The sequence below is a fragment of the Schistocerca nitens genome, chromosome 10 (genome assembly GCF_023898315.1).
Source record: "Schistocerca nitens isolate TAMUIC-IGC-003100 chromosome 10, iqSchNite1.1, whole genome shotgun sequence".
In the NCBI taxonomy this organism is placed as follows: domain Eukaryota; kingdom Metazoa; phylum Arthropoda; class Insecta; order Orthoptera; family Acrididae; genus Schistocerca; species Schistocerca nitens.
Window position 1 is genome coordinate 17,302,599 of NC_064623.1, and position 20,143 is coordinate 17,322,741.

Consider the following 20,143-nt stretch of genomic DNA (forward strand, 5'->3'; position numbering starts at 1 on the left):
CGGACATGACCGCCACACTCATCGTTCACAGCCCATTTAACTCGGCATGCTGGACATTGTATCTCCATGGGACATTCCATGGATTATTCTGCCATGGAAACCTTGGCCTTGACAAGATCCTTCTGGGATTCAATTATTTAGGAATTAGTGGAAGTATGTTTAGCACAAGCTCTTATTAACTGTGATGGCATCTTTCAGCTTGATAAGGCATGGGACCCAGTGATTTCTTTGATTTCTTCAGAAAGAAAACACCTCACAGCCAGTGACACCTCCAGCAACATTTAATTTTGCCACTGAATTTCAACTCAGTGAGTGCATAAGTGAGTGCATATTCTGACCGGGAGCACACGTGTAATATCTCATTGTGCATGTGCCTGTGCTCCATAGATAGAACAATATTCGAAGAGGATGCAAAATTCGACAGAGGTTGCTCATGTAGTAGCTGCCTTTGCGCATGCGCCTTCACGCCAATTTTTGGTATACATTTAGCGATGCGAACTAGCAATCTACAGCACGAACACCTGAAGAAGGCTGAATTTGTTCTCAGCCAAAATAACATGGCAAGAGGTCGACGTTATCCAGCTGCAATCCCGAAACTTCGTAGAGTACTCTTAATTTTAAGAATCACACTCCAATATCGATTCTAGAGATGCGGTTCTATTTGCCAGACTGCAACTTCCACCATCTATTTTTGCCCCCTGGTAAGTGCACAACTGTTTTTGAATCATGGTTCTGTTTTCAAATTACGTCTTGCTGTTAAAAAGTTTTGCAGAATGTGGATGGAATAATTTTTTATGCAGGGAAGCAGAAGTAGAAATATTAGGCTGAGTGTGAAATTGTCTAACTATTAATATTTAACTGAAGAGAATCAGCCATTGGGCTGACTAAATCAGGAATCGGAATAGTTGATTTGCAGATGCAGTGTTTGACTGATCCAGCAAAAATGTTTCAGCCCTTAATATGTAAACATAACAATGAAGAATTTTGAAGAATTTTTTCCAATATTCCGTTTTTAACTTCTGGAAGTTGAGTAGCATGTAAACATAATCTGATTAACTTTTGAACTGTAGCTAGCAGGCAAATATACTCCTTTCTTTGTCCCGAGATGCTTGCTCCCACAGCTGACTCTTACATTGTATTGCATGGCATGTGGGGATACCACCCACAAATTGATGTTGCACAGACCATCAAGCACACCAGAACATTGTTGCACTCGTTCGTATAAAGTCAAACCTCAATATAACGAATTTCATGGGGCATGAAAATTAAATTGTTGTACCAGGGCTCTTGTTATAATGAGGTTTTGTTATCATGACTCTGAGCAAAGAGTCATGTTTTCGTGGATGATTAGTACATTACTGTAGTACTTTTCTGATGAAAAATAACATTAAAAGACAAATAATGAAACACATTTTGTTCACTTCTTTTATTAATACTGTACCTGTAGAATATCTTACTTTCGTGTACAGAAAAATTCACTTATTTTCCTTTGTTTCTTTTTTCTTCGAGATTCTTTTGTGAATATTGTCTTTATTTCCTCTAACACAATCAGTTGCTGCACTGAAACACTGGGGATTGAAGATGCTACTTACTGCATGGTTTCCAACTGCCTATTAGCTGCCAGCTGGTGTGGCCGAGCGCTTCTAGGCGCTTCAGTCTGCGACCGCTACGGTCGCAGGTTCGAATCCTGCCTCGGGCATGGATGTGTGTGATGTCCTTAGGTTAGTTAGGTTTAAGTAGTTCTAAGTTGTAGGGGACTGATGACCTCAGATGTTAAGTCCCATAGTGCTCAGAGCCATTTGAACCTATTAGCTCCATCAGAGAAGAGGGATTCGCACTTACCACATTATTGTCATCATCAGAATCTTCAACAGGCAAATTACCCTTTAACTCTTTGATGATAGCTTCGTCGGTATATGCTTCAAACACCAACGCGTCATCATCCACTGACAAGTATTCAAATACTGAAGCATCTATGGTTTTACAAAATTGTTAAGGCTTTCGTGGCCACTTGTTGACAAACTGCCTATTGGCTTCTGTCTCTGGTTCTTCGGCCGACGTTCATCTAATGATTTTTCTGACGTTTCGCCAGCACGAGTGGCTGGCATTGTCAAAGCTTCACCTCCGGCAGTGGAGAATGAAGCTTTGACAATGCCAGCCACTCGTGCTGGCGAAACGTCAGGAAAATCATTAGATGAACGTCGGCCGAAGAACCCGAGACAGAAGCCAATAGGCAGTTTGTCATCTATGGTTTTACCAATAACTGCTGAATAAATCTCCAGATCACTTTGAATATCATCCTGCATTATTTCATCCACTACTACATTCTCACCAACATCTTCACTTGCTGGAATTTTTGCATTTTGCCAGCAGTTCACAATCACATTCTGCTGCACACTGTTCCAGGAACTAGCAATCGTGTCACATGCCTGCTTCACATTGAAACTGTAGAGATTGCTCACCTTCGTTTTAGTGTTTGCGATCACATGTTGCGCTAAACGTGAATGGTAGTTTGTCTTAAAGTTCTTAATTATCCTCATATCTTGTGGCTGAAGAATCAAAGTACAGATCAGTGTGAAGTGGCATAGTTCAACGTTCTTCAACACTGACAAGTTGTTATGCGCACTACAATTATCCACCAGCAGTGCAATTTTCTTATTCTTCATTGACATCTCTTTATCAAGTGAAAGCAGCCACTCACTAAAAAGAGTAGATGTCATCCATGCTTTTCGATTTGTCTTTTAATGGACTGCAATAAAAAAAATCATATTTACAATATGCTTGTAGCAGAACATTACAGCTGAAACTATACTGTACTAAATTAACTTATAAATAAAGGAAGGTAAAATAAAATGTATATATCCTCTTACTTGGTAAGCTTCTTATATTTTTTAAGCACCAAGGGTTTGCCAATCATCCGTTAGGTTAGGTGTACTTTAGACTTGTTTCCCCCTTTACATTTTCCTCCTCGAGAGGCCATGGTCTTTTCTGGCATCAGTTGATAAAACAATCCCGTCACATCTGCATTGTACAAGTTTTCAGGACTGTATTCTTACAGTTTACACATGGTGTTTTTCCTCCAAAATTTTTCCTAAAATTGTCAGTCGAAAAATAAAGGGCAGTCTTATATTCACAGATTAATCTATGCTTGCTGAAATCATCATTTTTATTTTGATTAATAAATTGATGTAGGGGTTGTTTTACATTTACAAATGAAGCTTTGGCTATTGACATCTCATGCAGATTTATTTTTAAGAATTTGGAAGAGTAGGTCGAGCAAATGATATTCATGCTCAGGCGGGGTAGATATTTGCTCGAACAATCATGTGAAATTTGACTTGCGTGGTCTGCGCGGCCGTTCCCGCCGGAGATTAGAGTCCTCCTTCTGTGTGTGTGTGTGTGTGTGTGTGTGTGTGTGTGTGTGTGTTTTGTTCTTAGCATAAGTTAGTTTAAGTAATGTGTAAGTCTAGGGACCGATGACCCACCAGTTTGGTTCCTTGTGAATTCACACACACACACACACACACACACACATTTGACTCGCGTGGCGCTAGTGCAGGGGATGCCCGGGAAACTAGGAACTAGCAGCCACAACAAACTATTGCTCTGCTTAAATTTTTGTGAAACACAGGAGAACATAGCATTAAATTCTATCATCTTATAAACTCTTGTTGTAACTGAACGGGTTTGCAATAAAAGTTCTCATACATGTATGGATACCATATACAAACATTTATCATGGTTTTTAAGAAACAGTAATATTCAAAGGTGAAAATTTTCTCCTTCAAAAAACTTTGCTTGATTCGAACAGAGGTCAATATTTTATTTGGTTACGAGAGATTGTAATGTTTACTGAATGGGTTGTGAACAAGAAATGTGGCCGGTGTTCGCGTATTAGAACACCAGGTAAAAGCATTACCACCTTTTAACAGCTTTAGAACAAGAAGGCGATATTCAGATGAAATGAGATTTCATCTGAATTAAATCTCTAAAAAAAGAAACAAATCAAATTAAACTGACTGTGATTGTTACCACGAGAATAAATTGCACCTGCAAGACCAGTCATGGAGATAGTACCAATAGACATCACAGATCACGAGAAGAACAAAAGTTTGAGAATTGAATTGAATTGTGATTGTGATATTTTATGTATGTGTTAGTTGGCTTGTTGCTTGTGACCTGCATCCTAGAAGATTTGTTGCAGTCTGTGTTTCAGTTGCTCAAGCCCAGCACTGCATAAGCGTTAGAGGCGGGGGGGGGGGGGGGGGCAGTAACACCAGCTCGGACGAGTGTGGGATGGGGAATGGTGAGCAGGCAGCAAATTTAGTCGCTCTGCCAACTGACGGAATCTTTACCGTGTACTTTGGCTTTTTATGAATGAGACCAAGAGATGAATACACTAAGCAGATTCAGAAGGATGTAGGTTGCAGTAGGTACTGGGAGATGAAGAAGCTTGCACAGGATAGAGTAGCATGGAGAGCTGCATCAAATCAGTCTCAGGACTGAAGACCACAACAACAACAAACCATGCTAAAACTACATTTTGTCCGAATCCATTTGAATCGACTTCAAAATTGAACAAATGTGCAACAGTAGTAGACATTTGTGCGGAGACGGTAAAAGTGAAGATTTAACCGTGAGGTATGGTGGAAATGAAAGGGGTTGTGTCAGCTGCTGGTTCTATGCAGCCAATGAGAGAGGAGCGGACAGACAGTATGCCTGGAAGCAAGAAACATTGTAAAATTTTCCAGTCAGAATAGAAGTGAAATTCTATTTGTATGTGGCAAAAAACAGCTGTGTTCTCAGGACCTATTTTATTTCTCTTTGTATTATCAAATTGTAGGCAGTCAGTAAGCAGCCTAAGTTAATAATACATATAATGTTAACGTTTCAGGCAGATACTTCATGCCAGTAAAAAGTTTGTAATTTTGGTTAGAATGTGTTAAAAATAAATTGTTCTCAAGGAAGCTCTGAAAAAAGTGGGGGAAGGGAGGTCGTTTTATATTCAGAGTTGTATTATCCTCGGGTATTTACGATACTCACCAGGGCAATACTGACCAGTGGATGAACGATACCTACGTATAAATTGATTAATCTCCTGAATTCAAAGCTAGGTGTTAATTTGCCAGGAGCAAATAGAGAGTGTGGAAAATAAAATTGTGGGATGAGGTAGGTTGTTCAGGAGGTAGCAAATCAGTAATGTTCTGAACACCTCACTCATCCTGTATCATGAGAGCACTGACTATTGTATTGCCACCTACCTATTTCTGAATTTCCTCTTTTATTTATTTCTACCATTATTAAGAATCTGGGAAGTGAAACTAAGAATGGGTAATTGTTGCAGTTATTAAATTGTGACACATAAATACTTAAGACTTTTTTTTCTAATATTGTACTTTTTTTTGCAGAGATCAGTCTATTAACCTCAGCAGTATAGGTCAGTTAAAAAATCTGCAAGAACTGCGTATAAGGAATTTATCAGGCATGTACCTGAATGGCAATTTGGATGGCTTGAAGGAGCTTACGAATCTGAAGCATCTGGTGAGTGATACCGTAGTTATTCATTTAGCTATTTTTGTTTACACCAGTAGTGCAATTTAAATCTATTCCGTAAACTCAAAACAGAAATATGATGAAACATCGACTATGAAATAGTACTAAGTGATGTAAAAAGAGGATGATCCATAGACAGTGACGAAGAGTAGTCTTCTGTCATTGTTAGCTGGATTATTAAGTGAAAGTGGTCACAAATAATGACAGGACCTACAAGTTTTTGGTGTAAAATTTCCTCCCTTATCCAGTAATAAGGAAAACAAGTGAGGGACACATCAGAACAAATGAGCGAATAGAAGATGCTGATTTGTGAATTAAGATAAGCAAACACACTGGGACAACTGGTAATGTTAATGGTACCATGTTTTCTTATTTTAAATTCCATTTTTTGCCGTGATCACAGTCAGCCTGCTCCAGGAACCATCCTTTCAAGTATTAATGGTCACATATTAAATGAAACATAGAGTATAGATAATGGAATACACTGGGTTAAATGTGCTGTGATGTTGTTGTTGTTGTTTTTGTTGTTGTGGTCTTCAGTCCTGAGACTGGTTTGATGCAGCTCTCCATGCTACTCTATCCTGTGCAAGCTTCATCATCTCCCAGTACCTACTGCAACCTACGTCCGTCTGAATCTGCTTAGTGTATTCATCTCTTGGTCTCCCTCTACGATTTTTACCCTCCACGCTGCCCTCCAATGCTGAATTTGTGATCCCTTGATGCTTCAGAACATGTCCTACCAACCAGTCCCTTCTTCTTGTCAAGTTGTGCCACAAACTCCTCTTTTCCCCAATTCCATTCAATACCTCCTTATTAGTTATGTGATGTACCCATCTAATCTTCAGCATTCTTCTGTAGCACCACATTTCGAAAGCTTCTATTCTCTTCTTGTCCAAACTATTTATCGTCCATGTTTCACTTCCATACATAGCTACACTCCATACAAATACTCTCAGAAACGACTCCTGGACACTTACATCTATACTCGATGTTAACAAATTTCTCTTCTTCAGAAACGCTTTCCTTGCCGTTGCCAGTCTACATTTTATATCCTCTCTACTTCGACCATCATCAATTATTTTGCTCCCCAAATAGCAAAACTCCTTTACTACTTTTAAGTGTCTCATTTCCTAATCTAATTTCCTAGCATCGACCACATTCCATTATCCTCGTTTTGCTTTTGTTGATGTTCATATTATATCCTCCTTTCAAGACACTGTCCATTCCACTCAACTGCTCTTCCAAGTCCTTTGCTGACTCTGACAGAATTACAATGTCATCGGCGAACCTCAAAGTTTTTATTTCTTCTCCATGGATTTTAATACCTACTCCGAATTTTTCTTTTGTTTCCTTTACTGCTTGCTCAATATACAGATTGAATAACATCGGGGAGAGGCTACAACCCTGTCTCACTCCCGTCCCAACCACTGCTTCCCTTTCATGCCCCTTGACTCTTGTATCTGCCATCTGGTTTCTGTACAAATTGTAAATAGCCTCTCGCTCCCTGTATTTTACCCCTTCCACCTTTAGAATTTGAAAGAGAGAATTCCAATCAACATTGTCAAAAGCTTTCTCTAAGTCTACAAATGCTAGAAATGTAGGTTTGCCTTTCCTTAATCTTTCTTCTAAGATAAATCGTAAGGTCGGTATTGCCTCACATGTTCCAACATTTCTACAGAATCCAAACTGATCTTCCTCGAGGTCGGCTTCTACAAGTTTTTCTATTCGTCTGTAAAGAATTCGCTTTAGTGTTTTGCAGCTGTGACTTATTAAACTGATAGTTCGGTAATTTTCACATCTGTCAACACCTGCTTTCTTTGGGATTGGAATTATTATATTCTTCTTGAAGTCTGAGGGAATTTCGCCTGTCTCATACATCTTGCTCACCAGATGGTAGAGATTCGTCAGGACTGGCTCTCCCAAGGCCGTCAGTAGTTCTAATGGAATGTTGTCTACTCCCGGGGCCTTGTTTCGACTCATCTTTCAGTGCTCTGTCAAACTCTTCAAGCAGTATCATATCTCCCATTTCATCTTCATCTACATCCTCTTCCATTTCCATAATATTGTCCTCAAGTACATCGCCCTTGTATAGACCCTCTATATACTCCTTCCACCTTTCTGCTTTCCCTTCTTTGCTTAGAACTGGGTTTCCATCTGAGCTCTTGATATTCATACAAGTGGTTCTCTTTTCTCCAAAGGTCTTTTTAATTTTCCTGTAGGCAGTATCTATCTTACCCCTAGTGAGATAAGCCTCTATAACCTTACATTTGTCCTCCAGCCATCCCTGCTTAGCCATTTAGCACTTCCTGTCAGTCTCATTTTTGAGACGTTTGTATCCCTTTTTGCCTGCTTCATTTACTGCATTTTAATATTTCCTCCTTTCATCAATTAAATTCAATATTTCTTCTGTTACCGAAGGATTTCTACGAGCCTTCGTCTTTTTACCTACTTGATCGTCTGTTGCCTTCACTACTTCATCCCTCAGAGCTACCCATTCATCTTCTACTGTATTTCTTTCCCCCATTCCTGTGAATTGTTCCCTTATGCTCTCCCTAAAACTCTGTACAACCTCTGGTTTAGTCAGTTTATCCAGGTCCCATCTCCTTAAATTCCCACCTTTTTGCAGTTTCTTCAGTTTTAATCTACAGTTCATAATCAGTAGATTGTGGTCAGAGCCCACATCTGCCCCTGGAAATGTCTTGCAAATTAAAACTTGGTTCCTAAATCTCTGTCTTACCATTATATAATCTATCTGATACCTTCTAGTATCTCCAGGATTCTTCCATGTATACAACCATCTTTGATTATTCTTGAACCAAGTGTTAGCTATGATTAAGTTAAGTTTTGTGCAAAATTCTACCAGGTGGCTTCCGCTTTCATATCTTAGCCCTAATCCATATTCACCTACTAAATTTCCTTCTCTTCGTTTTCCTACTGTTGAATTCCAGTCACCCATGATGAATAAATTTTCATCTCCCTTCACTACCTGAATAATTTCTTTTATCTCATCATACATTTCATCAATTTCTTCATTTGCAGAGCTAGTTGGCATATAAACTTGTACTACTGTAGTAGGCATGGGTTTCGTGTCTATCTTGGCCACAATAATGCGTTCACTATGCTGTTTGTAGTAGCTTACACGCACTCCTTTTTTTTTTATTCATTATTAAACTTACTCCTGCATTACCCCTATTTGATTTTGTATTTATAACCCTGTATTCACCTGACCAGAAGTCTTGTTCCTCCTGCCACCGAACTTCACTAATTCCCACTATATCTAACTTTAACCTATCCATATTTTAAAATTTTTTAACCTACTTGCCCGATTAAGGGATCTGACTTTCCACACACTGATCCATAGAATGCCAGTTTTCTTTCTCCTGATAACTATGTCCTCTTGAGTAGTCCCTGCCCGGAGATCCGAATAGGGAACTTCTTACCTCCAGAATATTTTACCCAAGACGACGCCATCATCATTTAACCATACAGTAAAGCTGCATGTCCTCAGGAAAAATTACGGCTGTAGTTTTCCCGTGCTTTCAGTCGTTTGCAGTACCAGCACAGCAAGGCCGTTTTGTTGCTCTGATACCCAAGGTATTTTTTACATCTAGGAGTTTATTGATTCAGCACAGCCTTTATAAAATTTCTGAAGAGAATAAATACTGCTTATGTGTCATATCCAAAAACTTCTTTATTGAATTAAACAGCAGTAAAAAATGCATGTGTATTTTGATTTTATCAAGCTCTGTCTCCCCTTCCCCCATTTCTTGAGTGTAATTGTTTTATCAACCATCATGTGATGCCCCACCTGGTTGTGCAATTATTGTTCTGGTTTAATGAAGAATTTTTTTATCTCTAAAAGTGCTGTAAGAGAGATTCATGCCAAGTATAATTTATAAACTTTCTGTTGAATGCTTGGCTCCCTAGATCCAAACTGAAAGAAAGCTTAAATCTTCACATCACCAATATTTTCATCCCAGAAGTGCCACACTTGGTGGGCAAACATAACAGTATTAGCATTGCCAGGGCCATTGTTTAACACCTCAGTTTATTTAACTGCAGTGTGTCCAGCCAGTTTATATTGGAATGTGTCATTAAGTTCCTTCTCAAATAAGAATTATTATTTAAATTAGCAATGAACATCACCCACAGATTTGGCATCAGGCTAGTTCTGTCTGGCTGACAGCTGCCTACAATGCAACACGAGAAGCTCTCGATTATCGTGGGACATATGATCAGTGTATCACCAGGCCCTCCAACCATTATTGCCTGTAGATGAATCCTGATGATGCCGCTGATTCTTTATTTGAGCAGTACCTCACTCGGTCTCTCAAAGGCTGAGTGGAGCCTGTACCAGACAGCCCTAACTCAGAAAAAATCAGCAAAGGTACTGATAATCGAACCCAGATCTTCCCGCACTGAAGGTACTGAGTCTGGTCCTAAAAATCAATTGATGAACTACATGTGCATTGATTACGTATTGCATGTGCCCCACATTTTTTTGTTTTAAATCTTACAGGTATTTTATAGCTATTAAAAATGCTCAGTCACAAATTTTCAGGACATTTTATATGGGGTTAGGATTAGGTATGGTCTTAGGAGAAATTATTAAATTATTTTATATCTGAAATTAGTAAGGAAGACACAAGCTACTACCTTAGCAACAACCCTTTCCTTTTAGCAGTCTCTGCCAGATGGAGATTGTTTCTTGCCTCCACCCTCTAATCCTCTTCTAAGAATGTCTCTGTAGTTTCCTTATGATTTACTCTCAACTTAAAACTTCGAGTTGCCCTAAACATGTATCTTAACAAATTTATTCACAGGGGTATATATGTGTCCAGTAGATGTAGCTGTAGCTGTTTTGCATCGCAGCTTCGTAAGCTAATTCCCTGTAAAATATTTATGGACAGCTATAAAAAAAAAGTCTTGAGTTACTCTGTTGTTAAGATTCCATGTTCAGCACATAGTTTTCTGTGTAACTGTCTTAGTGAGCTATTTGTAAATTAGAGGTGGACAAACAATCTAGGGAAAAAAGGCTGGATCACACTACAGATCTGAAGGCTAAAGGAAAAAACTGGGAAACAGTAACAGGACAGATCAAGATGGAGGCAAATTGTTCATAAACATCGTGAGATAATGTTAGAGAGCCTTGCACATACACTGTTATACGATTTTCCATTTGCCCATTGCAGTCTCTGACGATGGTCAAAAACCTGGGCCACGCTGGCTGCGGAGTGCTGGGCTCACTCCAGACTTTGGAGACGCTGGAGCTGGGAGAGTGCTGTGACCTGCCAGAATCGTTCGGAAACCAGACGCTATCGCAACTGCACTCACTGCAGCGGCTTAGGCTGGAGAAGGGGCAGGGCGACGGCTGCCCCACATTCGCTCTGTTGGCCAGCGTTCGGACGCTCCCTTCGCTTGTTACGCTGGAACTCGTCAACTTCGATGTCAAACCAGGCTTTGATACTGCTCTTGCGCGTTGTCAGAATGTCCGCCGCCTGCTGATTATTCCTACATACATATCTCAGGTAAGGTTTCATGTCACATTCTTGTATGATTGTGTGGTAATTTTCTGATTTGACTATTGTGGGAATGAAATAAACACAGAACCATAACTCAACATCCTTTTTAACTGGTCTTTATCATTGTTCTTCGGCCAGAAATATTTTAAATTGAAGGATACTTGGACTTTGTGAGGAAAAGTGGAGAAGCAATTGAATATCTAGCTTTTAGGACTTACAGGTAGATTCACCATCAGTAAAAGAGCAGAGTTTTGAAATATAAATGAAATTGAAGATGCTCAGCTACTGATATGCCAGAGTGAGAGGAAAGAATGAAGTTACAGGAAGAGAAATGAGACCTGAAATTAATAGGAAAGAGTGGAAAAGGAGATGGGGATAAACCAAAAAGATAGACTGAGAGAAACATGAAGATAATAGTAAGAGAGTAAATTATTGACTAAAGAAGTAAAGAAACAACATCCAAACTGAAGAAAATGAGAGAAAGAGATAAAGTGTAGTGCAAAACTGCCAACTTCTACAGTTTATCCGAAAAATTTATGGGAATTGCAGCATTTTACAGTTTTAAGGATGGACGATGTCATTTTACAACTTCACAGGCAAAAATTTGAAACATTAACATTCGATAACCAACCCGCTTCCATACAGTCAATTGTTTGCCTGGGTCGAAGGCAAGTCTATGATAGTCACTAACTCGTTCTTTGATCTGATTGGTACTTTCAACCGTGATGTTTGTTCCGTCATTGGAATTGAATTTAAAACTGGGATGGCAGTTCTTCCATGTGTCTTAGGTGTCAACAGGCTCTGCTCTGCAAATTCTTTGTTCCGCTCTTTTTGGTTGTTGTAATTTAACCCATATTTTTTGACCATGGGTGGACTAATTACATTTGTTCCGTGTGCGTGCGTGCGTGCGTCCGTGCGTGCGTGCGTGTTTTACCATGTGCATATTCTTTGTTCACAGGGTTGGCGTCATGTTCATGTAATAGTTTAATACTCTGTGTACTTTAATATGTTTCCATGAAGTGTTTTTATGTAACATCAGTGATCCAGGTTCCATTTGATGTTCAGTACCTATCTAGACATTTGTTCTGACATTTTCATATGCTATATTCCTATTGTAGGATTCATGAATAAATCCAACAAGAAACAGCACTTAACAGACATTTAAAAAATTGTTCTGTTGATTTTCCGAGCATACCAATAACCAAGAAAGGGAGAAAAATTTTCCTTTGTGCAGTATTTGGGTGTGATATTAATATTGCACTTAGTGGAAGAAATGATTTAACTCATGTGAAGTGCGGTAAACATGTAAGTTAGGTTAAATTGAAGGAAGATAACAAGGAAATAGAAACTTTTTTTGCCGAGTCTGGAAACGTTGCCAGTGACAATCTCTCTCTCTCTCTCTCTCTCTCCCCCCCCTCCCTCCCCCCCTCCCTCTCCCCCCTCTCTCCCTCCCCCTCTCTCTCTCATACACACACACACACACACACACACACACACACACACACTTACACTTACCCACGTGTGCCCTTAAGTGCAGCTGATAATGCTCTTGCTTTATTTAAGATGATGTTTCCCACATCAGAAGTTACAAAGAAGTGTGGTAGTGGTTGCATGAAAATGACATGGCAAAAAATGCATCATCTGAATTTGTTAACAACGAACCATTTTCTTTGGCAATGGATGAAAGCAATGATACAGATACCAAGTTGTATTCTGTTGCTGTTACATTCTCTGATATTCTGTGGAGATAAATAGTGAGCACAGTGCTACACATACCAGCACTAGACAGCGACACAACAGGACGAAACTTAGGTAACCTGATGTTATCACAGCTGAATTCTCATTACATACCAATTAAAAACTGTGTGGCTTTCTGGTCCGACAATGCTCCTGTTATTATAGGACACAAAAATGGGGTTTCAGCAGTTCTGAATGAAGTTCAACCAGGTATTGCCATCATAAGTTGCATTTGCCAGCTGATTAATCTAGCAGTTGAAAAAAGTGTGGATTAGATCCTTGTTGATATATTTTATCTCTTAGAGAAGAGTGTTACAAGAAAAGGACACCTTCAGAAAGTTCTGAAGCATGTATACAGTGTGGTCCATTGATAGTGACCGGGCCAAACATCTCACGAAATAAGCATCAAACAAAAAAACTGCAAAGAACGAAACACATCTAGCTTGAAGGGGGAAACCAGATGGCGCTGTGGTTGTCCTGCTAGATGGCGCTGCCATAGGTCAAACGGATATCAACTGCTTTTTTTAAAATAGGAGCCCTCATTTTTTATTGCATATTCGTGTAATACGTACGGAAATATGAATGTTTTAGTTGGACACTTTTTTCACTTTGTGATAGATGGCGCAGTAATGGTCACAAACATGTAAGTACGTGGTATCACGTAACATTCCGCCAGTGTGGACGGTATTTGCTTCGTAATACATTACCCATGTTAAAATGAACCATTTACCAATTGCGGAAAAGGTCGATATCGTGTTGAAGTATGGCTATTGAGATCAAAATGCCCAATGGGCGTGTGCTATGTATGCTGCTTGGTATCCTGGACGACATCATCCAAGTATCCGGACCGTTCGCCAGATAGTTACGTTATTTAAGGAAACTGTATGTGTTCATCCACGTGTGAAACGTCAACCACGACCTGCAACAAATGATTATGCCCAGGTAGGTGTTTTAGCTGCTGTCGCAGCTAATCCGCACATCAGTAGCAGACAGATTGCGCGAGAATCGCGAATCTCAAAAACGTTGGTGTTGAGAATGCTACATCAACGTGGATTGCATCCGTGCCATATTTCTATGCACCAGGAATTGCATCGCGGCAACTTGAACGTCGTGTACAGCTCTGCCATTGGGCGCAAAAGAAATTACGGGACGATGACAGATTCTTTGCATGTGTTCTATTTAGCGACGAAGCGTCATTCACCATCAGCGGTAATGTAAACTGGCATAATATGCACTATTGGGCAACGGAAAATCCACGATGGCTGTGACAAATGGAACATCAGTGACCTTGGCGGGTTAATGTATCCGATGGGAGGAAGGATAATTGGCGCCCAATTTTTCGATGGCAACCTAAATGGTGCAATGAATGCAGATTTCCTACATAATGTTCTACCAGTGTTACTACAAGATGTTACACTGCATACAGAATGACAATGTACTTCCAACGTGATTGATGTCTGGCACATAGCTCGCGTGTGGTTGAAGTGGTATTGAGTAGCATATTTCATGACAGATGGATTGGTCGTTGAACCACAATACCATGGCCCGTACGTTCACCGGATCTGACGTCCCCGGTTTTCTTTCTGTGTGGAAAGTTGAAGGATATTTTCTATCGTGATCCACTGACAACGCCTGACAACATGCGTCGGCGCATTGTCAATGCGTGTGCGAACATTACGGAAGGCGAACTACTAGCTGTTGAGAGGAATGCCGTTACATGAATTGCCAAATGTATTGAGGTTGACGAACATCATTTTGAGCATTTTTTGCATTAATGTGGTATTTACAGGTAATCACGCTGTAACAGCATGCGTTCTCAGAAATGATAAGTTCACAAAGGTACATGTATCACATTGGAACAACCGAAATAAAATGTTCAAACGTACCTACGTTCTGTATTTTAATTTAAAAAAACCTACCTGTTACCCACTATTCGTCTAAAATTGTGAGCCATATATTTTTGACTATCACAAAGTGAAAAAAGTGGTCCAACTTAAAAATTCATACTTTTTTTACGTACTACACGAGTATGTAATAAAAAATGGGGGTTCCTATTTTAAAAAACACAGTTGATATGCGTTTGGCCAATGGCAGCGCCATCTAGCAGGCCAACCATAGCACCATCTAGTTTCCTCCTTCAAGCTAGACAAGTTTCGTCCTTTGTAGTTTTTTCGTTTGACACTTATTTCGTGAGATATTTGGCCCGGTCACGATTAATGGACTAGGTGGGTATGTTTAGGCAGATGTTTGGATAGACTACTGGACCAGTGAAATCCCCTTCTTTCTTTCAAAGAGGAAGTATTATTATGTACCTAAAAATCTTCACAAGCTTGACATCTTTCAGAATACTTAGAGTGGAAAACAGTGGATCCAAAGAGTATCAGAAGAAGAGAATTCTTGATTCTGCCACTGCACGTGCCCCTAAAAGAATAGCATATTCTTCCAAATTGAGAAACTCATCCTGAAAAGTAAGACTTTTCTGCTATAACACATGAGGATAAAATTGTTTGTTCCTGTCCTCAAACTTGAACAAGGCCTTTTGTGCCTTGCTTAATGTGACTATTCCTGTATTTGACAAATTCTTCCCCACAAGTCCACCTTTTATTAGAACTTCTAATGGATTTGCTAAGCAGATGTTCATGAAGTTTGTTAATCCCAAAATTGTCAAAAGCTCCTCATTACCTGAAGTTAAATACAACTTGATTCAAAATCAAAGAAGCGATGATGAGTTTGTTATTGGCAGTCAGACTTCAAACATAGTGAATGATCTCCAGCAAACAGATAAATCCCTTTTCTTTTCGTTAGTGAGAAACTACTTTTGTACTGCCTGTGGCTACATCATCAGCAAGTTTCCACACAATGATGATGTGTCAAAGCATGCTCAAGTTGCGAGACTAGACAAAATTGAAGATTCACAGTTTTCTTCCATTTGGTTTTTAGTGTAAAACTTTTGTATTATGTTATGCAAGGAAGAGAGTAAAACTACAGAATGAGGTAGTGATTGAGCTTCCTCTTCAGGTAGATGACACTATGGCTGTAAATAAAGTTCCTGCAAGTAATTCCAGTTGGGCACAAATGTCACGAATTCATGGAGCCGATGGACTTTTTAAGTATAACCGAATTTCCAGAATAATGTTGTCAATTCTCACCCAACCCCATAGCAGCGAAGAGTGTGAACGTGTTTTCAGCTTTGTAAAGAAAAATAGGCCATAGTTCAGATCATCCGTGTCTGGTGAAAGGAAGTCCTTTCATGTATGCTCCAAACCAGTATCACCACGCCTGCTGCTGTTCAACATGTATTTCTTCTTTATTGTTATGTTCCTCTACAAATCATTGGCCTATGATGTAAGTAGATGGGATTTCACTGAAGTATTCTGTTTAAAGCATGAATTATTGTATTTTGCAGCCCAGTAATATTATTGTTTTCATCTAGCGGGGGTGTGTTTGTCGTGCATGGGTTTTACTGAAATCCCTTTTCGAAAGTTGACAGTTATGGTAGTTACGCAAAGTGAGGTTGAAGAGAAAGCCCCATCTCTGTAGATCAAGGAAACCAGTATTAAGTGGGAGGATCAAAATGGCTGTTCATACTGCACTGTAGAGCATGTTCAGAAACTGGGCAGGGTATCGCCAAGGCAGGAAATTCCTGTGTCCAGTTACGTGCATTGAGGCAGGAAGATGAAAGAAGATTGGAGGCACTAGAGATGTAGATATGGAGAAGAATGGAAAATGTGAAATTGAAAGACCGAGTAAGGAATGAAGAAGTATTAAGAAGAGTTGGAGAAGAAAGAAACATGCTGAAAGTCATCAGAAAGAGAAAACGGAACTGGATTGGACATTGTTTGAGGAGGGACTGTTTATTGAAGGAAGGAATAGAAGGAATGGTGGAGGAAAAAGGGGGAAGATGAAAAGGAAGATACCAAATGCTGGACAATATCAAAGGAGACAAATATTCAGAAATGAAAAGACTGGCTATAGACAGACAAAAGTGGAAGAGGCTCAACCCATGACAAGACCTGCCATAAGGCAGAACACCATAGTACTACTATTTGTGCGCACGAGATGAAACGTCAGTGTTGACGAGTGTCTGTGTGTGTTTTATGAGCTCTGTATTTGTCCACAAGCTTTGTTATTTAATGTGTGGGCTGTTTGTAATGTTGAGAAGTCGTAAGTGTTGTGTCCGTAGAGGAACCATTCTACTCTGTGTAGGTTCAGTTGTGTGTTATCCGACCACTTCACTCGTGGATTATAGTTTTTTGATTCCCAATTAATGTGTGTGTAGAAATACTGCTTTCATTGTGTTTTGTACTTTTTACAGTCTGCCACGACAAACCATATGGTACTAGGTGGGGTCACAAAATTGGGCGATTCTTTGACGCACTTTGTCTGGGGTGTGACCCACGAGCTGCTGCGGGTCACTGAGCTGTTTGTGGATCAGTGCGAAGACCAGAAAGGTCCTCCTGGCAGCCACACTGGGAAGGACAAGGAGAAAAAGAAATCGTATACACCACCATTACCTGGTGCCGGTGCAGGGGACAGCATTCCTGTCCTGAGACCAGTGCCGGGAAGCATACCGCCAGATGACGGTGGAAACAAAAGTACAGACTCTCGAACTCGAGGAGAAGGCTCTTCGCCAACTTCTGACTCTTCTTCAGCTGTACCAACACCGGGGGCGCCACAGGTAAGTTTTTGTACTGTATTGTTGAGTTATGAATGTAGTGTAATATATATTTTCATTTAATTGGATAGATAAAAAATCTATTCACCAAACAGCGACAGAACACTCGCATAAAAGACTGTTGTGATTGGCAAGCTTTCCTAGCCAGTGGCTCCTCCTTCAGGCAGAAGGGTTGAAGGGAAAAGAAGACGGGTGGGGGAAATGACTGGAGAGGTCTAGGAAAAAGGGGTTGATTTTGGGCAAGTCACCTTGGGGAGACTGGCCGTATGGGATGAGAAGGAAAGACTGATTGTTGGAGACTGCATCAGACGAGATTTGAAAACCTGAGAGCGTAAAGGTGGAAGACAGGTTAATATGCGAGACAGAGATTACTACTAAAACATCGTCTACCAGTTAATAAGTATGAAAAGCTAAGTGCATTGTACGTAACGGAGGTGAGATGGGACGGTGAAAAATAGATGGCAAAGACAATGAAAGATGTAGAAAACTAAAACAGAGTGAATCAAAGAGTAGTTACAGTGAAGAAAAGCTGAGACAGAAGAAATTAACAAAAATTAAGGCCAGGTGGGTGCCAAGAACCAAGGACATGTTGTAGTGCTAGTTCCCACTGGCAGAAGAATCAAGATGGCACGTGTGGAGAAATGGGTGCCGAGGTCAGGAATGTCATGTTGTAGAGCATGCTCTGTAACAGGATATTGTGAGTTCGTATATACCCTCTGCCTATGCCCATTCATCCTAATTGATAATTTGGTAGTAGTCAAGTCGATGAAGGAAGAAAAGTGTTTACATAATAGCCGGTATATGACGTGTCGTTTCGCGAGTGGCTCTCCCTCTGATAGTATATGTTTTACCACAGAGCTATTATAGGTAGTGGTAGGAGTGTGCATAGGGCAAGTCTTGCAGTGGGATAGTCGCAGGTGTAGGAGCCATAGAGTAGGGAGATCGGTGCAGAAGGAGCATAGGATCTGACAAGAATATTGTGGAGATCGGGTGAGCGATGGAAAGCTATTCTGTGTGTGGTGGGCAAAATTTCAGGCAGACTGGATCTCATTTCAGGGCACGATTTTAGGAACTCGTAGCTCTGCCGAAGTAGCTGATTAACACATTCCAGACCAGGATAATAGTGAATCACCAATGGCGTGCTCCGTAGCTGTTTTGTGGTGGGATCAGCAATACCAGGATTGGATGTGATGACCCGGGAAACCTGCTTTTTAACTAGACTGTTGGGGTAATTACGTGCATTGAAGGCTGAGGTGAGAATGGTGGTGTATTGGTGTAGAGAGTCTGCATCCAAATAAATACGTTTTCCTCGGATGCCAAGGCTGTATGGGAGGGAACGTTTGACATGGAAAGGATGGCACTGTCAAAATGTATGTACTGTTGTTGTTGGTAGGTTTAATGTGGACAGAAGTGTGTATCTGGCCTTTGGTGAGGATGAGGTCAACATCAAGGAAAGTGGCATGGCATTCAGAATACGACCACGTGAAATTTAATTGGGAGAAGGTATTCAGAGATTCCAGGAATTTTAGCAGGTCGGCCGCACCATGAGTCCATAGGTTAAAGATGTCATCAGTGTACCTAAAGCAGACCACGGGCTGAAGACTTCTGGACCCTGGAAAGCCCCTTCCAAGTGACCCATGGAAAGGTAGGCATAGGAAGGAGCCATCCTGGTTCCCATGGCCATACCCCTGATCTGTTTGTACATCTGCCCCTCAAAGGTGAAGTAGTTGTTGGTAAATGTAAAGTTGATTAATTTTGAGTATGAACAATGTCATAAGTTTGGAATCAGGTGGGCACTGACTGAGGAAATGTTCAGCAGCAGACAGACCATGTACATGGGGGATATTGGTATAGATGGAGGTGGCATCAATGGTGACAAGAAAGGTGTGTGGTGGGAGTGGGACAGACACGGATTTCAGACGATCTAAGAAATGGTTGGTATGTTTGATATGGGAGGGGAGTGTTTGTACTATGGGTTACAGGTGTTGATCAACTAAGGCAGATATACATCCGGTGGGTGCTTTGAAGCCAGCAACTATAGAATGGCCAGGATGATTGGGTTTGTGGGTCTTAGGAAGAAGGTAAAAGGTGGGGTGCATGGTGTGGGTGGGGTGAGAAGTTCTACGGATTGAGGTGTTAGTAGGGACTGCAGATCAGTTTGAATCACAAGGATGGGATCTTGATGGCAGATGCTATATGTAGAGGTGTCAGACAGCTGGCGTAGACCTTCACTAACATACTCCCTTCGGGCAAGTACTACAGTGGTGGTAGATCCTTTGTCTGCTGGGAGGATAATGATGGAGGCATCAGCTTTTAGGGAATTTAAAGCCTGGAGCTCTGCAGAGAACAGGTTAGGGTCATGTTGTAGGGACCTGAGGAAGGGTTGTGAAGCAATGCTGGATGTGAGGAATTCTTTGAAGACTTGTAAGGGATGATTTTGAGGTAGTGGTGGTGTATCAAGTTGGGGTTGTGCTCTGAACTGTTCAACACAGGGTTCAATGTCAGGTTTTGAGGTTGGGTTGCAAAGTGATATTTCCAATGGATATTACATGTGAAGGAAAGGAGGTACCGTATTTACTCGAATCTAAGCCGCACTTTTTTCTGGTTTTTGTAATCAAAAAAACCGCCTGCGGCTTAGAATCGAGTGCAAAGTAAG

The 20,143-nt window shown here is 40.5% G+C and overlaps 1 protein-coding gene across 2 annotated transcripts in view; it reads left to right on the top strand.

Moving 5' to 3' along the window:
- The window catches only part of LOC126210592 (uncharacterized), a 188,528-nt gene that overhangs the window by 157,662 nt on the left and 10,723 nt on the right, over positions 1-20,143 (top strand). For both annotated transcript variants that reach the window (XM_049939860.1, XM_049939861.1), the window contains 3 exons: positions 5,409-5,541; positions 10,746-11,081; positions 17,128-17,490. In XM_049939860.1, coding sequence (XP_049795817.1) covers positions 5,409-5,541; positions 10,746-11,081; positions 17,128-17,490 — 832 coding nt within the window. The remainder of the gene's footprint in view (positions 1-5,408; positions 5,542-10,745; positions 11,082-17,127; positions 17,491-20,143) is intronic.